General features: G+C 34.5%; 1 protein-coding gene across 1 annotated transcript; it reads left to right on the top strand.

The window, feature by feature from the left end:
- Positions 1 to 556: 556 nt before the first annotated feature.
- LOC106673897 (titin) lies at positions 557 to 16,148 on the top strand. Its single transcript, XM_014406273.2, has 11 exons — positions 557 to 847; positions 8,042 to 8,155; positions 11,437 to 11,702; positions 11,762 to 11,984; positions 12,173 to 12,460; positions 12,527 to 12,654; positions 12,731 to 12,903; positions 12,963 to 13,146; positions 13,694 to 13,822; positions 13,879 to 14,026; positions 14,085 to 16,148. The coding sequence occupies exons 1-11, from the start codon at positions 787 to 789 to the stop codon at positions 15,950 to 15,952; spliced, it is 3,582 nt and encodes a 1,193-aa protein (XP_014261759.1). The 5' UTR covers positions 557 to 786; the 3' UTR covers positions 15,953 to 16,148.
- The last annotated feature ends 1,724 nt before the right edge of the window (positions 16,149 to 17,872 follow it).

Raw genomic sequence — 17,872 nt, 5'->3', positions numbered from 1 at the left:
GTTCCGGGCATTCCATAATCAAGTGATTGACACAAGCCTGTATTTGTGATCAGTCTTCTGGTTTATCACAAGTCGCGCAATTTGGACTGTCTCTCACTCCTATTCTGAATCTATGCGCGCCCCATAACCCGTGATTTGTACGTATTCGCACCATCGTGGAGAAAAAACGCCTCGAACCCGTACCTTTTACTGATGTACCCCCTGTACTTTTTACTGATGAGAATAGTTTTGCTCTACCATCTCCAAATGGGCGTGAAAGAGTGTGGAAAAAGGTGAAAAGTACGAAGCCTGTAATTTTTCCCAGAGCCAACTACGCCCACACCATCACTAAGCCACGTTGAAAAGGTTTCAGGAAGAATTTTCTTTTATCGAGAAAATGAAAAAAATCAATTGGGTGGAACATTTTGCCTGTCAGTTTAGTTTAGTTTTGTCCGTCCGACGTGTGCAACTTCTTACAATAGACTTTTGACTGATTTAATTTTAGACTTTTTTAAGTTCAACCGAGGACTCGGGCTTTAAAGTAGAGGAGTCTTACTTTTTGTCAGGGAATGGGAAAGACGGGGCCTTGGAACCGTGATCCGGATTTCGTTATTTTTCCAGGACCGCTTTAACTCAGGCTTAGGCCAATTAATAGAAGAAGGGATCGCGGATTCGGCGACCCCTGGTTTTCTATTTGCGTCCCGCTGGCTAGGGTCCAGCCGGAGGAGAAGGCGGCGGAGGGGCCTCAGTGCGATCCGGGAGTGTCGAGCATGCCGTCCGGAGCCGGCCCCTCCGCAGGGCGATCCCATGGGTTCTGGAGGGAGTAAACACAAGCCCCAGGGGAGCAGGGCGCACCCTCAGCATCCCGGTAAATCTCAACAACCCTTCGGATAGAGGAAAAGAGCGTGAAAAAAACACATCTAAAATTACACGTAGAAATCCGAGGATCTGCCTTCGGCTCGATGACGAAAATAACGCGTTGCAAATTCGATTCTTAGACATGAGAGGCTAGTCAGAAAATGTGCTACGTCTGACAGTCATTCCATTTTAAATATCAATTGACAACTAAGCATTTTCTATATAAACGAAAGTAACTGTTATAACTGCTCCTAAGTTCAATTTCTACAACCCTTCTAGTAATGATGATGATGGGATATGTACATTCACTTTTTGTAAATAAAGGTTCACTTACAACTATTGTTGTAAACAACAAATTTGTAAGAGCCATCATTTACAAAAATAAACCCTGCTTCTTTCTTTCTGGGAGTCACCAACATCTTTCATTCCAATTCCACAGTCTCCATAAAAAATCATTTACATTCATCTCAATAACACAGATTTATGGAAAAAAAAGAGGGTGAAATAATGAGTGTATGTGTGCGTGCGCGTAAAAATAAATATGTATAGAGAGAGATTGATGGATAGAACAATAGAGACAAGAAAAGCAAAGAAAAAGAACTAATAATAAAAGAAGAGAGAGAGAGAGAGAGAGAGAGAGAGAGAGAGAAACGTGTGTGACACATTTAAAAAAAATTGAATCGCGCAAAACTGATGTCAGTTTTTTTTATCTTTAATTCAACCCTGTTTTAATAACAAATAACATCAACTAACCCATTTTAATTCCAGATGGACCCATTCTTTAAAACATGGAAAAAACCTTGGTATGAAAACGTAAAAGAAAATTAAAAATTTGAAGATATATTGCAATTTGGTTAGGAAATTTTTTTAACAATTATGCACAAAAGAATCGTTGGTTTTTATATTTAATTTTACATCATTTTTAATTTTAAATTAAAACGTGTAAATACGACTTATAACCCTGTTATTGGGTATTATGAAAAATCTTCCAATTAAAAAAACAATCCTTTATTTACATATTTACTTTTATATAGTTTTTAATATTAATTACCATACGGTCATCAAAGAGCCCACTTATTTTATTTAAAAAAAAAAAAACCGGAGATATACAGGAATTTTACTTTACATGCTTATACATGTTTCACAACATTTCTTAAGGTTTATTAATCCTTTAAAGAAACAGCAAATTTCAATTTAAGAAGGTTTTTTGTGCACAAACAATTAATTTTACATTAAAAAAATTTTAATTTGAAGATAAAATAGGTTAATTTTGCTAGAAAATTGTTAATTTTACAGTAAAAAAGGTTAACTAGAAGTTAAACAGAGTTCATTTGAAATTTAAAACATCTAAATTGAAGAAAAAAATAAATTGAAAATTTAAAAAAAAAATTAATTTGCAGTTAAAACGGGTTTATTTTTTTATTTAAGAAGGCTTTTTTGGTGCAAAAAATGGTTAATTTCACTTGAAAAAAAGACTAATTTGAAGTTAAAAAAGAGTTCATTTAAAATTAGAAAAGGTCTATTTGAAATTAAAAAGAGTAAATATGAAATGTAAAAAAAGTTTTATTTGATTTAAAATGTGTTAATTTGATGCAAAAATGGTTCATTTCACGTTAGAAACGTTTAGTTGAAATTAAAAACGGTTAAATTGGAGTAAAAAATAATTGAAAAAAGATTTTTTAAAATAATTTCAAATTAACTCTTTTTTAACTCAAAATGAATATTTTTAACTTCAAATTGACCCTTTTTAACTACAAATTAACATCTTTTAATTCCAAATTAAACCTTTTGAATTTCAAATCATTACTTTTTAAATTGAAATTAACATTTTTTAACATCAGAAACAATATTTACATTTAAAAAAATCTCGAATTAATAACAGAAAAATCAATTTTTGATATTTAATTTTACATAATTTTTAATTAATTTAACCCTTTTTAACTTGAAATTAAACTGATCTTTAAAGAAAAAAATAATAATATTTATATTTGAAAAAAATCGATACTAATAGAAAAATCAATTTTTGATGTTTAATTTTACTTAATTTTTAATTTTAATTTAATTAATTTGTATATGGTTTTTAAGAGTCCAACTTTTGTATAATATTATACAACACTTTCTAACTTGAAATTAAACTGTTCTTTAGAGAAAAAAATTAACAATATTTATATTTGAAAAAAATCTCGATACTAATAGAAAAATCAATTTTTGATATTTCATTTTACTTAATTTTTAATTTTAATTTAATTGATTTTTATGTGGTTTTTAAGAGCCTAATTATGTAAGGTAAAATGAAAATATAATGGAATTTTACTTTTTATGCTTATATGTCATAGTATCTCCTAATTTTTTTAATGCTTTAACGAAAGGGTTAATTTGATGTAAAAAAGATGTTTATTCCAAATTTAAATAGTTTAATCAGACGAAAAAATGTATATTGCTATATTGAATTAATAATAATTAGAAACTATAAAGTTGAAATAAGAATAAAAGATCTGTTTTTATGCTATATTAATCATTTTGTAGAAAATATGAAAGCAAAGGATATTAGGTCAATCCTCTGACAATGGGCAACAAAAATGGATTTATTTTATGACTAATAATTAATTTGGTTGAACTCTTGTCGAAAAAAGTGTTTTTAAACAAAAAATTTCAGTGCTTTTCCATATTTGGTCTGCCAGACGCGTCACCACAACGATGAAAAGACCAAACTAGAGGTTCATCACACTGCAGACATGATGGAAAAAACTAAAAATTGTTGGCGTACCAAACCTTGATTTGTATACTAAAGACAATATTTTTACGAAACAATTAATTAGACGTTAGCGCGAATAGCGTTTTTCATCGGGTTTTCAATCTTCCCTTTGTGCACGTGACGGACTCCTTACGGATTGTCAATGGCGAGAAATCGTCGCCGATTATGTCCAATCCTGGACTAAAGACTTGGCACGAGTCGGAATTCGCCTTATTCTTAGATAGTGATTTATGCATTGGACGTGTGTAATCGACAAAAGAATCTGCGATTCTACACAACCAATTATACCATTTGGTTACAAGATAAAAAATTCACAAACAAAACAAATTGGTACATAATTGTATATAAAGTTTTGTTGTTAAAGTGTGCTTTGTTTCGTCACAATTTACTCCGCAGGTGTTGTAATATTCCGTTGACATTTTTCTGTTCATACCGGCGGATAATAAAAAAAAAGGACCAATATCTAAGTTGAAATAATACAGAAAACAAATTCATAATTAATGAAATAAATGAACTGATTATTAGCCTTAACAAAGTCCTGCTGAGAGTAATTGGCATGGAATCGACCCGGCTGTAACAGTTCCAAATCAGAAATGGATTAATTTTATTTTTAAAACCCCTTTTGTCTAAGCCGGGATTTTCAGGTGCTAGTTTGACAACCGTCGACCTCCTTGTCTACCGCCTTGAGCGTGCGCCGGTTCATTATCAGGAGGCGGCCGTGGCAATGAGCCCAATTTTATCAGAGTTTCCCTTTCTACAGCAACTTAAATTATTCGAAAACAGAGTAAATCCCCGTATAAAGTACAGATTAGAATGAAACAGCTAAAGTGAATGACCTGCCACTTACTGCATGTCATGACCTGATAGGTTGCTTTATGCGCAGTTGGCACCTCAAACTCCTGAAATTAAAGAACCATGGATAAGGGATTACAATGCAGAGAATATTTAGATTGGAATTTAAAATATCTTGAAATTCAGTGTTCTAACTGGAGAACAAACAACGAATGATGTGGAGGATTTTTATCTGGAAGATTTTGATGTTAGTTGTCGATAGTTCCAGTCCTGTAGTCCATTTTGACACTAGAACAGCTGTGTTAAGTGGGTTTTTGTTGTGATCTTGAATGTATGTCTACCAGGTTTTTACTTGTTTTGTACCTGTAGTTTAGTCACAATCATTGACATTCTATAATAGTTTTTTTTTTTTTTTTTGGGGGGGTCATTGGTGAATCTAAGGTCTCCCTCCCCTTTCTTCCTCTGCAACCTGAAAGGTTGGAACTATCCCTTCTTTATTAACCCTTTTTTATTATACCTCGAAAAATGCACTACCCTTAATGTAATTTAGCACTATCCCAGGTTCCTCTTCGCTTATATCTCTATGCCTTAGTATCTTCTTTGTTTTCTGTGTTTTCCTCTAGGGCATCCTTTTCTTCCATTGTGACCTAACAAATGTATTGTGGAATTGATCTTTGTTTATATCCATACTCTAAAAGGTGCACTACTTTTATGGTATTTGAACACTTTCTAGGGTTCTTCTTCTCTTAATCCCCGGCTGTAATGTTTCTGGGCTGATGCTTTGCAGTCACATGAGACATGTTCGGTCTCTGCTGTTTCAAAGCCGAGTCGGCAAGTTCTGTCTCAGTTTTTCCTTCTTTTTTAAGGTGATGATTAAATGGTTATTAACCTTAATTCCTGTTGAGAGAAAGATAGATTTTTGTTATCCTGGTTGTGCTATTGAGAAATTTCTTTGTTTTCCAAGACATTTCACCCCAGGGTGAAGTCATGTCTTTATTTTATTTGTTATTGTAGTCCTTATCTTTGTACATAGGGATGTTATAGCTATTTCCGCCTTGACCACTACTAGACTGCAGGCCAACTGAGAAAGACAAAGTGACAACACCAGAGACAAAATCAGTGGGTCTATTTGGATTATCAATGATGAACAAGTTACAAAATAATATTAATAATAAATTGATTACTGGAAAGGTTGTATTTGTTTTGAACATTTTAATCTAACCGTTGATACTTTTGATATCCATAACTTAGCTCCAAAAATCAATGCCAAATGATGAAAAACAATAAATCTAAAGCTCAATCTCTTTGTTAAACTTTTACAGAAGCAATAAACAGTCAATAAGATGTAATAGCTACGAAAAACAAATGCTGAAAACTTATCAAATTTGGTGGGGTTTCATGTACTTTGCAGTAGAAAACTACTTGGCCAATGAACCTCATAGCATTGTGTGTTTTTGTAGTTTTCCACCACCGAGTGCTAATTTATTTAGCACTAAAAAAGTGATAATTAAAAGATCGTATATTAAAAATTTTGCCCAATTAGTGAAAATTCCACTTTTTTTTATTTGTGTTATCTAAAGTCTGAACCTCATGAACTCTACTATCAACACAGTGACAAAAAGTCGATTTTGTGTTAATAAAAACAGTATTTATTAAAATAAAATATCTCACACTTAATAACCTGTTTTTTGAACTTCTAAAATTAAAAATAAAACTGATTTCGAATAATCACGATTATTAAGTGTTGATTATTTATTATGAAAATCCTCCACTGTTTAATTTAATTAATAATAATTACTGTATAAAATGTACTTATCAAACAGGGTTGCTTCACTACTTGATTAACAATGATAAAGCAAAGTTATTTTTATTTTTATAGTCATTATCTTAAAGCCGTGGATCATTTAAATTCCATTCGACCTCATCATTATCCAGGGACTATAAAATTATTTATCTCATATACTCGCACTCTTCCCTTAAATAAATTTCACCAATTGCTTATTCATTTAAACAGTGAGATATTAAATAAATGAGATTTGGAGATGTGCGTTTTAGTAATGAAAAGAATCGTATCGTGCCAACTTCGACACAAACTCTTCAAAAATGTATTCTTACAAATTACTAATGGTTTAATCTTTTTTCTCTGAAGTGTTGAGATAAAATTGGGTTGCGGTAATTGTTTTAATGCTTCCATTTTTTAAAACAACACGATTTTCAGCTTACGGATGAACGACTTCTCTTTTTGAGCAAAATACGTTATATAACATCTAAGTTATTCATGATATAATATAAGGGAGTTATAGTTGTTGGTTTACAGCTTCAAGGGGAGGAATAATAGAGTACAAGTGAGGGGGGGAGAGAGAGAGAGAGAGAGAGAGAGAGAGAGAGAGAGAGAGAGAGAGCGAGTGAGATAGGTAGAGAAATGAAAATAGATGTATGAAGAGAGCATGAAAGAATAAAAGGAGAGAAAAATTTTGAGATATACGGAGAGAAATAAAATGAGAAAGAGAGGTCAAGAGAAAATTCAAAAATTTTAAAATAATACATAATACGTAATCATTTAAATTAGAATAAAAAATTTAAGCTAAATGAGGGAGGAAGAGGAGGTGGGTGAGAGAGAGAGAGAGAGAGAGAGAGAGAGAGAGAGAGAGAGAATATTTGACAAAAAAATTTATAAGAAAGATAAATGTATTATTAAGGAGATAGGAATTATGAATTGAAGGTAGAAAAATATATATATATGAAAATTGGGTGAAATAACGTGGGTTTGTGTGGAAAATAAAATATTTAAAAAGATAGAGATGGATAAATAAAAAATAGAGACATGAAAGGCAGAGAAAAGAACTAACGAATAAAAGAGAGATAGTGGGAGAAAGAGAAAGTTTTAAAATCATAACATGATACCCTCAAAATGTTATCAGAAAACAGAAAAACCGACGGTGTGTAAACTGGATAACGTGTAAAACTATGAATTTGGAAAGTTAATAATGCATTAATTTGATTTTTTTTAATTAACATTGTAATAAGCTTTTGAACATGGTCTATTGATTCTATCGTCTGTGCTTAAAAGCCGATAAAAAATCAGGTAGAAGAGTACTTTTAACAACTAAATAATTTTCTATTTTGCAACAACTAGGAAATAACGGGGAATCAATATTCGATTCATTACCGTGTGTTTTAAAAGCTAAAGTAAATTTATGTATTTGTAAGTTAGTCGTTACCGATCATCCAAGTCTGACTATCCTCGCTCACACACGCCTCTCGACATCTTCAGTGCTGAGTCTGTCATGAGGAAATGTTATAATTTATGTGTGGTGTTCAATGACCGTTAGTTAATGATTATTTGGAAATCGTGAAATGCGGTCTGGTGTGATGTAGGTTTTAGAAAAACATTTTCACAATAAAGAAAATGTTTTTCTAAAACCTACGTCACACCAGACCGCATTTCACCATTTCCAAAAAGTCAGTTATAATTTATTATGTCTAGCATTGTAGTTAATCTCGTGACCTTTATAAAAAATGAAGCTAGACACAGATCCAACATTAGGTCGCAAAATGTGGAAAGGATGGATAGGCAGGCTTAAATGATCGTTAACGACCAAATTACAGGTACTATTTTTTTTGTAAATTTAATAATTTTGCCTTTTAAAATTTCAGAAAAGCCCTCTCCCCCTGGAAAGCCGTATCTGATACCAGGAACGCCGTCGGACCCGGATGTTGTAACTATAAGATGGGAACAGCCAATTTTCAACGGAGGATCAAAAATAACAGGTTTAAATTTAAATGATAAAATTGTAACATAAATATTTAACGATGTAAGCGTATTTGAGATTAAATTGGACAAATTATCAAAAATCGTTACATGACCATCGAGTCACCAACATTTGGAAGAGTATTTTTATTAGAAAATTGGTCATTAAATGTTATAAAATGCAAAAAATTTCGGTTTCTTGATTAAAAAGGTCTATTGATGATATAAGATGAGTCATGTGCGTAGATAGTATCAGGATTAAAGATAAAAGGGGCTCGCCGAAGGTCAACAGCTGTGTCTTCACGTATCAAAGAAAAAATAAATAGTATGAGATAAGTTGACTATAACTGAATGATCAAATAATAATAACTAACTTTAAAAAAACTTTAGATTTGGGAAAACTGTGAAAACAAAGCGAAACACGACGCACAAACGCCCGGGATCAACGCAATATTCCTAACAGCATTGTCTGATTAAATATTTTATTTATTTGCACAAGCATCTACTGTTATCTGGACACTGGATCAGATAATAGTAACTAAGAATTTATCTTTTATTGAAATTATCTATAGAAAATAATTTTCAAAATTTCGCTAAAAGAAAGAAATTTGGACTCCTTTATTCCCTCCATTGTTTCATGTTATACACTGGAATTTTATTATTTAAGCAAATAATAATATCCTTACTAGCTGGAAGAAATAGGAACAAAAAAACACGTAAGAATCAATAAAGTCGTTTTATATAAATTAATGCTTCTTTAAAATAAGGGGCAGAGTGTAGGCTAGACCAACCTGACATTTCGATCGTTATGGTTTAGTATACCTATATATAAAAATAAAGTGATATGTATATAAATATATAAAAGGGGTTTCAATGAAATTTTCACACTTTGTTTTTATTAGTGCCGGGCGGGTTTTGGAGACTATAAAATGAGCTTATAACAAATAATGAGCGTCAGGATTTACAAAAAAGAGAAATAACACTTTTTATTATCTCCCTGGGCAATGCCGGGTTATAAAGCTAGTAAGTTTATAGTTATAATTAGTTATAGTTTATAAGTCAGGCACACCAAAACCTATTGTAGATATCCGCATCAGTGCGTTCGATGTGCGGATCAACAAATAAAAGTGGAAAAAGTAGAGAGTTACATGCACAAATTGTGGAGATATCACCCTGCGAACCGCAGAGGGTGCAATGCCTTCAAAAACTTACAAGAGAAACTCACAACAAGGAACATGGAACAAGGATGACAAGGAAAAAAGAACAAATATTACATGAAACCACCCCAACTATATGATGCCAATTTTCCTTGGTTCTCTTACAAGAATGACGGACTACTGCCTCCAACAAGAGTGAAGATTCAAAGAAGAATTTGGAAAATCAATAGACTGAGGAAGTGTTAGCTGTTGTCCTTCAGATTTCTTTTTCATCTATGTCTCATCTAGATGAGGGATTGGCATAAAGAGATTATTTAGAGTGGTATTTGAATTCGGAGGTCTGAGTAGAAAGTATGGTTACGAATTTGTTGGTTATGAATCATGCGAAAGATTTTTAACTGGAGGGAGTTTCCGATAATACCCATATGGTAGTTTATTCTTTCCGAGGTTTCTCTTCACTTATTACTTTAAGTGCTAATGTCGTCTTTGTCTGCCTGTTTAAAAAATTCAGATATATACCCTCTTTACTGTCAGCAACTTAACTCGGAGAAATATCTAAACAAGCTGGAATCAGTTTGATTTTCCTCTGGGGCCTCCTTTTCTTCCACTGTTACCTGAAACATCTATTGCAGAATAGACCCTTTTTTATATTCATACCCTAGCAAGTTCGCTATTTTTAATGTATTTGAACACTTTCTAGGGTTCATCTCATATTTTCTGGCTGAACTGTTTCTACGGTAATGCTTTGCAGTCACATAAGACATGTTCTATTCTTTGCTCTTTCATGGTAGAGTTGGCAAGTTTCTGTCTCAGTTTCTCCTTTTTTTTAAACCTAGTAGGCTATTAAATAGGCAATGGCTTTTATGAAGTTTATTATTTTCCTCGATTCCTGCCTGCAAAAAGTGATTGGACAGTCAGTCAAATTAAGTGAAGAAAATAGAATTTGTTGGGAACTAACACCTCTTCTCAATCCAGTGAAGTTTCTTTGAGAATTACATAAAGAAATTAGACCTAAGAGATTTTTTTTTTTTCAATGGATACCAGGGACTGGAGGAGTTCCCTCCTGAGTACTGCAGCTGAGCTGTACAGCTTATTGTACTTTATCCCCGGCTCCATATTTTGGGGGAGGGCTCGCAACACAAATGTGAACTTGAGTCCCCGTTGTACCGGTGTTCTTCCATCGAAGAAACTCATTTTTGAAGGGGGTTGGGACCAAATTCTGGGTCGCTGAGATCCGATCCCGCCCCTTCCATTGATGAGTGCCGTGTCAATTTCTTTCAATTGCGGCCACCGGTCCCCTTAGGCGTCAGAAAGAGTCCAGAGGCGACGGTGGGGATCGAACCCACGACCGCGGGATCTACTAGCCGAGAGTCTGACGCCTTAACCACTCGGCTACCGCGGCCCCCTAATAAGAGATTTTAGTGGAATGATAATATTTAAAATAATAATATTTAATAATAAAAATTGTATTTGGTCATTTCTGGTCATGGTTTTGTCTGTCAGATTCATTTTTCCAGCTTCAATGCTTAGCCTATGAGCTATATTGTCAATTGTGCGTTTTGTAAGTTTCTGGACTTTGGTTCTGATTGTTGTATTACATTCATTATTCAATTCAATTATATTCATACTAGCTTAGTAATTTTCCATCTTTAGTTTTTGTGTTTTTTTCTAGTGTGTTTGTCCTCTTTGTACATAGGGATATTAAAGCTATTCCAATTTGACCACTTCTAAACCAACAGAGGTGAAGCATCAAAGTACACCGAATAGACAAAGTCATTGGCAATATGCTTGCTTGGGTGATCAGGGATGATCAAGCTACAAAATATTATTAATAATAAATTGACCACTGGAAAAAAGAGATTGATTTTATTTTTAGAAATTTCAATCTAACTTTGGACATTTTTGTCTAGATATCCATAACTTAGTTCAAAAAAGTGTGCCAAATGTTGAACAACCCTTAGCGATACATCTAAAGCTCAACTTATCTATTTCGATAAAAAAGTTTCAAATTTTCCACAAACAATTAACTGACAGTTTAGGTCCTTGAACTATCAGAAAAATACCTTCTTACATATTTTTGTGATTCTACGTCAAAAAACGTAGGCATAAAATTAATTTAACTTTGTAACTTTGTTTTTTGTAAGGTTACCTCGTAGAACACAAGCGAACAGGGTCGCCTCACTGGGTAAAAGCCACACCTTTGATGGTGCGGCACACTCAGTTGAGCCTGAGCGGCCTTGAGCCGGGGATGAGGTACCAATTCCGGGTCTGGGCAGAAAACGCTTTCGGCCGATCGGACCACAGTGAGCTCTCCGAACCACTTGCCATATCTTACGGAAGGTCTGGAGTGTCCATCGCACCGGTGTTTTCTCGGAGTTTGAATGACATTGTAGCAATTGAAAATGAAATGGTAAGAAATTTGTTTAATTGTAAGCGCAGCCGATGTTAATTTTCTTTTTAAATTTCCAGGTGGAATTCCTTGTAAGGGTCGAAGGGACACCGCTTCCTAAGATATCGTGGTATAAAGATGGTTTTGAAGTTTTCAGCAACAGAAGACAGAAAGTTTCGACAGACTGTGACATTAGTAGTTTTATCATCCATCAAGCTGCTCTAAGCGATGAGGGAGAGATAAAATGTTCAGCTACTAACAAAGCAGGACATGCAGTTACCAAAGCTAGGCTCACACTCGAAGGTAATCACTGCATGTAAAACATGGTAATCCAGGGTTGCCGTAATAATTCAAACAAAAAAAAACTGCAATATAGATTATTTGCAAAATTAACAACCATCAGATTTAAGTATTTGTAATCCACTGGCTCAAGGAATACAATACAATAACCCTTTTTGAAATGAACATAAAATAATCTAACAATGTTGCAGCACCCCCATCAATCCGGCTTCCTCGACAATACGAAGATGGACTGCTTTTTGAGTTGGGGGAGATGATGCGGCTCAAGGTGCTCGTCACTGGAAGGCCGCTCCCATCTGTCACATGGTTGCACAATGGTGAAGAAGTCAAAACCAGCTCGAGGCTAGATCTTGCGACTACCGATCGATATGCTATGCTGAGAGTCACTGAAGCAACAAGAGAAGACAGAGGGGAATATCAAGTCAAAGCTAAAAACAAAATTGGAGATGACATCGCTTCTTTTCTAGTCACAATAACAGGTTTTGTAAAAATTTATTTTCAAATATTGCTTTAGATTTCAGATAATAATATAAGATTTGTTTTAGACCGACCACTACCTCCTGGGAAAGTCAATGTTGTCATGACTCTCGGTCGTTGTGTGACCCTGGCTTGGACTGCCCCTCATGATGACGGAGGATGTAAAATCGGAAACTACATCGTTGAATACTACAGAGTAGGTGTGAATTTTTCTAATAAAGCATTTGTCTATTTTAAAACATTTATTTTTAACTTATAAATGAAATTCCCAGATTGGCTGGAATATGTGGTTGAAAGCTGCGACTTGCCGACAATTGACAACGACAATAGGTGATCTAATTGAAGGATCTGAATATAAATTTCGAGTCAAAGCAGAGAATCCTTACGGAATCAGCGATCCGAGCCCTGATTCCGATACAGTCTTTATCCCCGACCCTAAAAGAGGGTAAGTGGTTTTAATATTTAAATAGATAAAATTATAATTTAAATCTTTTCTATTGTAAGATTGTTGGAGCCGCCGCCTAAGGGTACTAAGGCCCATGTTGATGATATGCCTGACCAATGGCTTAAAACAAGAAAATCTCAGATTGAGAAAAATCCTCAAGTGACAATGCCACGGAAAATTCAAGACTTTGAATGGGATGAAGATGAAAGTCTTCTTCCTTCCCCAGTTATATTAGCCAACCAGGTAATTTTCAATAAAACAGTGCATAAAGAACACTACACAAAAAACGTTTAAGTTTTTAAAAATATTCAATAAAGTTAGAAATTAAGATGAATTATATTGGATTATGGTACGATGGAAAATAATTGTGTAGAAACTACTTAAATTTCTAAAATCAAACATGCACTCAAATATAAAATTGCAGGGCAATATCAATTATTTATGTATTTACTTTATAGTTTATAAATTTATTGCTGATTTATCTATCATTTATAGAATATAATTTTTAAAGTTATCATATTTTATTTATGATATTGTGTTTATATTGTCTCTCCCTGGTACATTGCTCAGAAAAAAAGTAAAGATAATTTATGACTAAAGCATTGTTATTATCTTTAATATCATATAGTATCAGTGTTTATATTATATTGATGTTTAAAATATTACAATATTTTCAACATTTTATTTGTTTTAATTCCATCATCATTTTGTCTTTGTGGTATTTATTATAGTATTTGTCAAATACCCAAGTTTTACGGAAATAAAAGCTTAACTTGAACAATAATTAAAGGTTTTGAGGAAAGTTAAAATGGCACCGAAGAGAACCTGGAGTGAGGATAGTCAAGGGTCGCCACCGAGGGAGCCATCACCTAAACCAGCACCAATACCGCCAAAGAGGAAACACAGGCCAACAAACCAGGTTCGCGTTAAGATCATATTGTGTTTGGTAATTTTACAGATGTTTCACATTTACAGCCCGAAGCGCCCAAGAGGATCCACAAGATCTCAGAGGAATCCCAGCCTGAATGGAATAGAAGTTTCAGCCCGGGAGATGATCTACACAGCAGTTCTGAGATGATGCTGGTTCTCGTCGGGAATAGCAGAGCAGAAACAGAAGAAAGAGGTACACTAACTCAGATTCATGTTTATTAAAATATTCAATTTATTTATTTTTTCTTTAGATTTAGAGCCAAGGTTGACTGCTCAAGAGCTGAAAGATGGGACATACGTTGCACCCCCTATGTCACTGTCAGCACCTGTAATAGGAGTTTGTGATCCTATTTCTTCCCACAGCTTGAGACCCTGGGGCAGTTCTTCAGATTTGATGTATGAATTGACTCTGGCACGTTTTAACAAAGAAGTTGACGAGGAAGAGATTGAATCAAAGGTCAAAAGACGATACGGCGTTGAGAGAAAGCGCAGCTTTGAGCAGAAGAGACACTCAAAAACAAGAGAGGAAATTCTGTCTGAGTTAAAGGAGAAAACGACCTCATTGGAAAATATACAAGAACAAGAAAACATGGCGGAAATAAGAGATGCCTCTCCTCTTCGTAAAATATCCAACGCTAGCGATATTGATGACGAAAGAGGAAAGAGAAATTACGATCAGTTTTCAGAAAGATTTATGATGCTTGAAAAAAGCTTTCAAGATTACACTTCCAAATATGAAATTGAAGAAGGACCTATCTCAGATTTGGATAGCATGGGAAGATCATTTGATTACACAGAAGATGAGGTTGAAGAAGAACCTTACCATCCGAGGCTTGGAAAAGGAACTTTTACACCTATTACAATTGATATGCCCAAAAGTGAAGAAGTAAGATCAAAATTTCAAGGTAACCTTTCACCAATTGTAATTCCAAACGATAAAAAATCACCCTCTCCTGGACCAGTTCCAGCAATAACTTTAAACGACCATCCACAAAATGTAAATGATGAAGTCAAAACAGAGAAACAAGAAATTATAAGTGCTATGGGATCACCTTCTCCTAAAAAGAAGATAGAAACAAATGAAATACAAAGGTCGCCTTCACCAAAGGTTGTTAAGGATCGCTCTCGAGAAAGGAAAGAAAGATCACCATCACCTAAACAAAGATATTCCATGCCTTATAAATTAGAAGATGAGTCAAGAGAGAGATCGCTTTCACCTAAACATAGATACACAATGCCTCCTGAGAATGAACTAGAACAAAGGCACATTAGAGATGTGCGCAGCAGAACACCTTCACCTCAACAAATCAATCCTCCAAAAATTTTAATTGCAATGCCACAACCCACTACGCCAAACACTTTAACAGAGCCAGTCGTTCTGAGAAAGAGGTCACCATCTCCTAAAGCACCAGTTGAAACAACCCAGCACCCGCTTTCCAAACTGCCAAAACCAATATTGAAAGTAAGAGACCAGTCGCTTGACAGGTCTGAGCTCAGCGATTCAGAACTTGGCCATTCGAAAAAAGTTAGGATAGAAGTACCACAAGACAAACAGAACATAGACAGATTTGCTACAGAAGAGAACGACATCGGTCTTCATGCTGGCGAGGTTGCTAGAAATAGACGTAGGCAAGTCAAAAGTCAGAACTTCGAGGATCAGGATGATACGAAGGTGGTTGTAAGTCACTACAGTGATATTGTCAGGGAGTTTGGCCATCCTAAAAAACCTGTGCCTAAATTATATCTTAGTTACGAAGAACTGAAGGCAGCGGCAGATAAAATACAAGAAGAAATGAGCACTCCGGCCATTTTTGATAAAATGGAAAAACAAACTATACAAGAACAAAAGAAACAAAAAGAAGAAGCAGAGAAAAAAGAAAAAGCAGAAGAGAAAGAAGTACCAAATGAAAACGAATTGAATCTAGTTCAAGTGCCAAGAAAGAAGAATTTATTACTCTCTTATATGCTTGATCTTTTTTTATTTCTAATAGCCTGCTGGTTATACATCTTCCATGACCCGAAGCTGGTCATTCCTCTATTGTTATTAATGATTTATCGACAACTAAGCGATTCCCTACATGGGAAATTAAGTTTTGGGTGGGGAAAAAAGAAAGAATGATTACTTAACTTTACTAAAAGTATTGTGTCTTTTTTTAATGTCCTTGTAATATAATATATACATAAATGTAAAATTCATCTCATTTGTGCCAAATCTTAATAAAATTTACTTTTTACTTTCTATTCGATGATATTCTGCCTGTGATAACACGTTTTGTACATTCTATTGTTTTCAATAAAATAACCTAACCACCACATTATTTTTTTGTATGTTGCACTCTCATTTGTTTTTTAGTATGATGGATGTTTGATATTTTACACAAGTTAACAAAAATTTGTGCTCGACTAATTGAATTCATTTCAATCGATTGAATCTAATGGAAATCAGGCTGTCTCTCAATTTTTTTTCTTAATGTAACCTTTTTTTAAAATAATTTCTTAACAGAAAGAAGAGATAAGTAAAGATTTTTTGCTGGATTGTTATGAATATGGATTTTATATGCAGTGAAATAAAAGTTGAATTGTAAACAGCCAAGATGGTCCTATACTGTGCCTAACCAAGAAACAAATCACTCATATCGGTTGGTAGACTCTAGACAAAAATAGAATATAGAACTTCCTGGCAAATCAGAAAATATAACGTGATGGTGCAAAATTGATATTATGCATGTAAAGTATATCTTCAAGATGGTAGGAATTTTTTCACCTTTTAATTGGAAAACAACAAAATTACACTTGTCTAGGTAACAGGGCAGAGTGGCAAAAAAGAGGCTAATGAATTGGACAAGGAAAGTTTGATGAGGACCCCTATTTGCTCTGAACCCTTTTGTACCTAAGTGCCAAAAACGTGGATTAATCAGGTCCCTCCAATCAATAGGAAGAAGGACAAAGGCATGCGAAAAAGTTCATCAAAGGACCATCACAGAAACTAATGGCAAATATACTAATCTAGTACTAGAATAATTGCACATCCACATTACTGGATATTGAACACTGGAAGCATACAGATGATGCTTTCTCCTAAAGCACATCACTTTATTCAAATTATAAATTTTCCTAGTAGCCTGAGATATCAATAACATACCATAAAAATGAAAATATTCTATTTTTCTATAATTTTAAATTGGCATTCGGGGCATGGAGGCAGTGAAATAGGGAGCTAACATGGACTCTCTAGGCCCTGAACCCTACAGTGGCCAACATCGAGCCTTAAAAGTGGATACAAAAACGGATCCTTAATGAGTTCAAAACCTTGTGGAACAATACCCAAAGTGTGAGGCACAGAAAAACAGGCAAAGAAATAGAAGGGCATATGCAAAACACTGGAAGGCAACTACAACCAAACCAGGATTCTGGTTGAACTTCTGACAGAGCACTGCCACCTAAGAAAGCACATGCACCTTATAGGAGTACAGACAGAAGAAACTGCATATATTGCCAGGAAGAAGAGACTGAAGAACACATTTTATTTTTTTGTGAAAGTCTTTTTACGTGTAGGTTCTTGTAACCAGGAGAAACACCGCAAGCAAGATCCTACACTAACGAGTCACTGGCAAGGCTATGGAAGTTGATTAACAACCTGAAGCTGGCCAGTGAGTGGGGAAAAAAAGAAGCACAATAGATCTAATCAGGTCGATCGAGGTGCAGAAGGCCTTATGGACACCTCTTTTATCCCTATCCCTAGTCATGACAATATGACTGGAAACCAGTTAAACCCCCCCCCCCCCAGGCACTCAATATGATGGATTAAGGAACGAGGAGGTATCTGGATCATTGTCGTTTAAGACAAAGTGGCAGTTTCTGGAGATGGGATAGTATACATGTCTTGGGCAGTATGTTAGGATGGATCCGAGAGCTTGCTTTAGAACTTTTTGAAAGAGGGATTGGACCAGCTCGTTGACAAAAGGAATGTTGAGGTTTTTAGGAATGATAAATTTGGAGTGGAAGAGAAAAGCCACAAGCAGGATCCTACACTAAAGAG

The sequence above is a fragment of the Cimex lectularius genome, unplaced genomic scaffold, assembly GCF_000648675.2.
Source record: "Cimex lectularius strain Harlan isolate CLEC.00 unplaced genomic scaffold, Clec_2.1 scaffold6, whole genome shotgun sequence".
Classification (NCBI taxonomy): domain Eukaryota; kingdom Metazoa; phylum Arthropoda; class Insecta; order Hemiptera; family Cimicidae; genus Cimex; species Cimex lectularius.
This window is presented reverse-complemented; position numbering and strand designations above follow the sequence as displayed.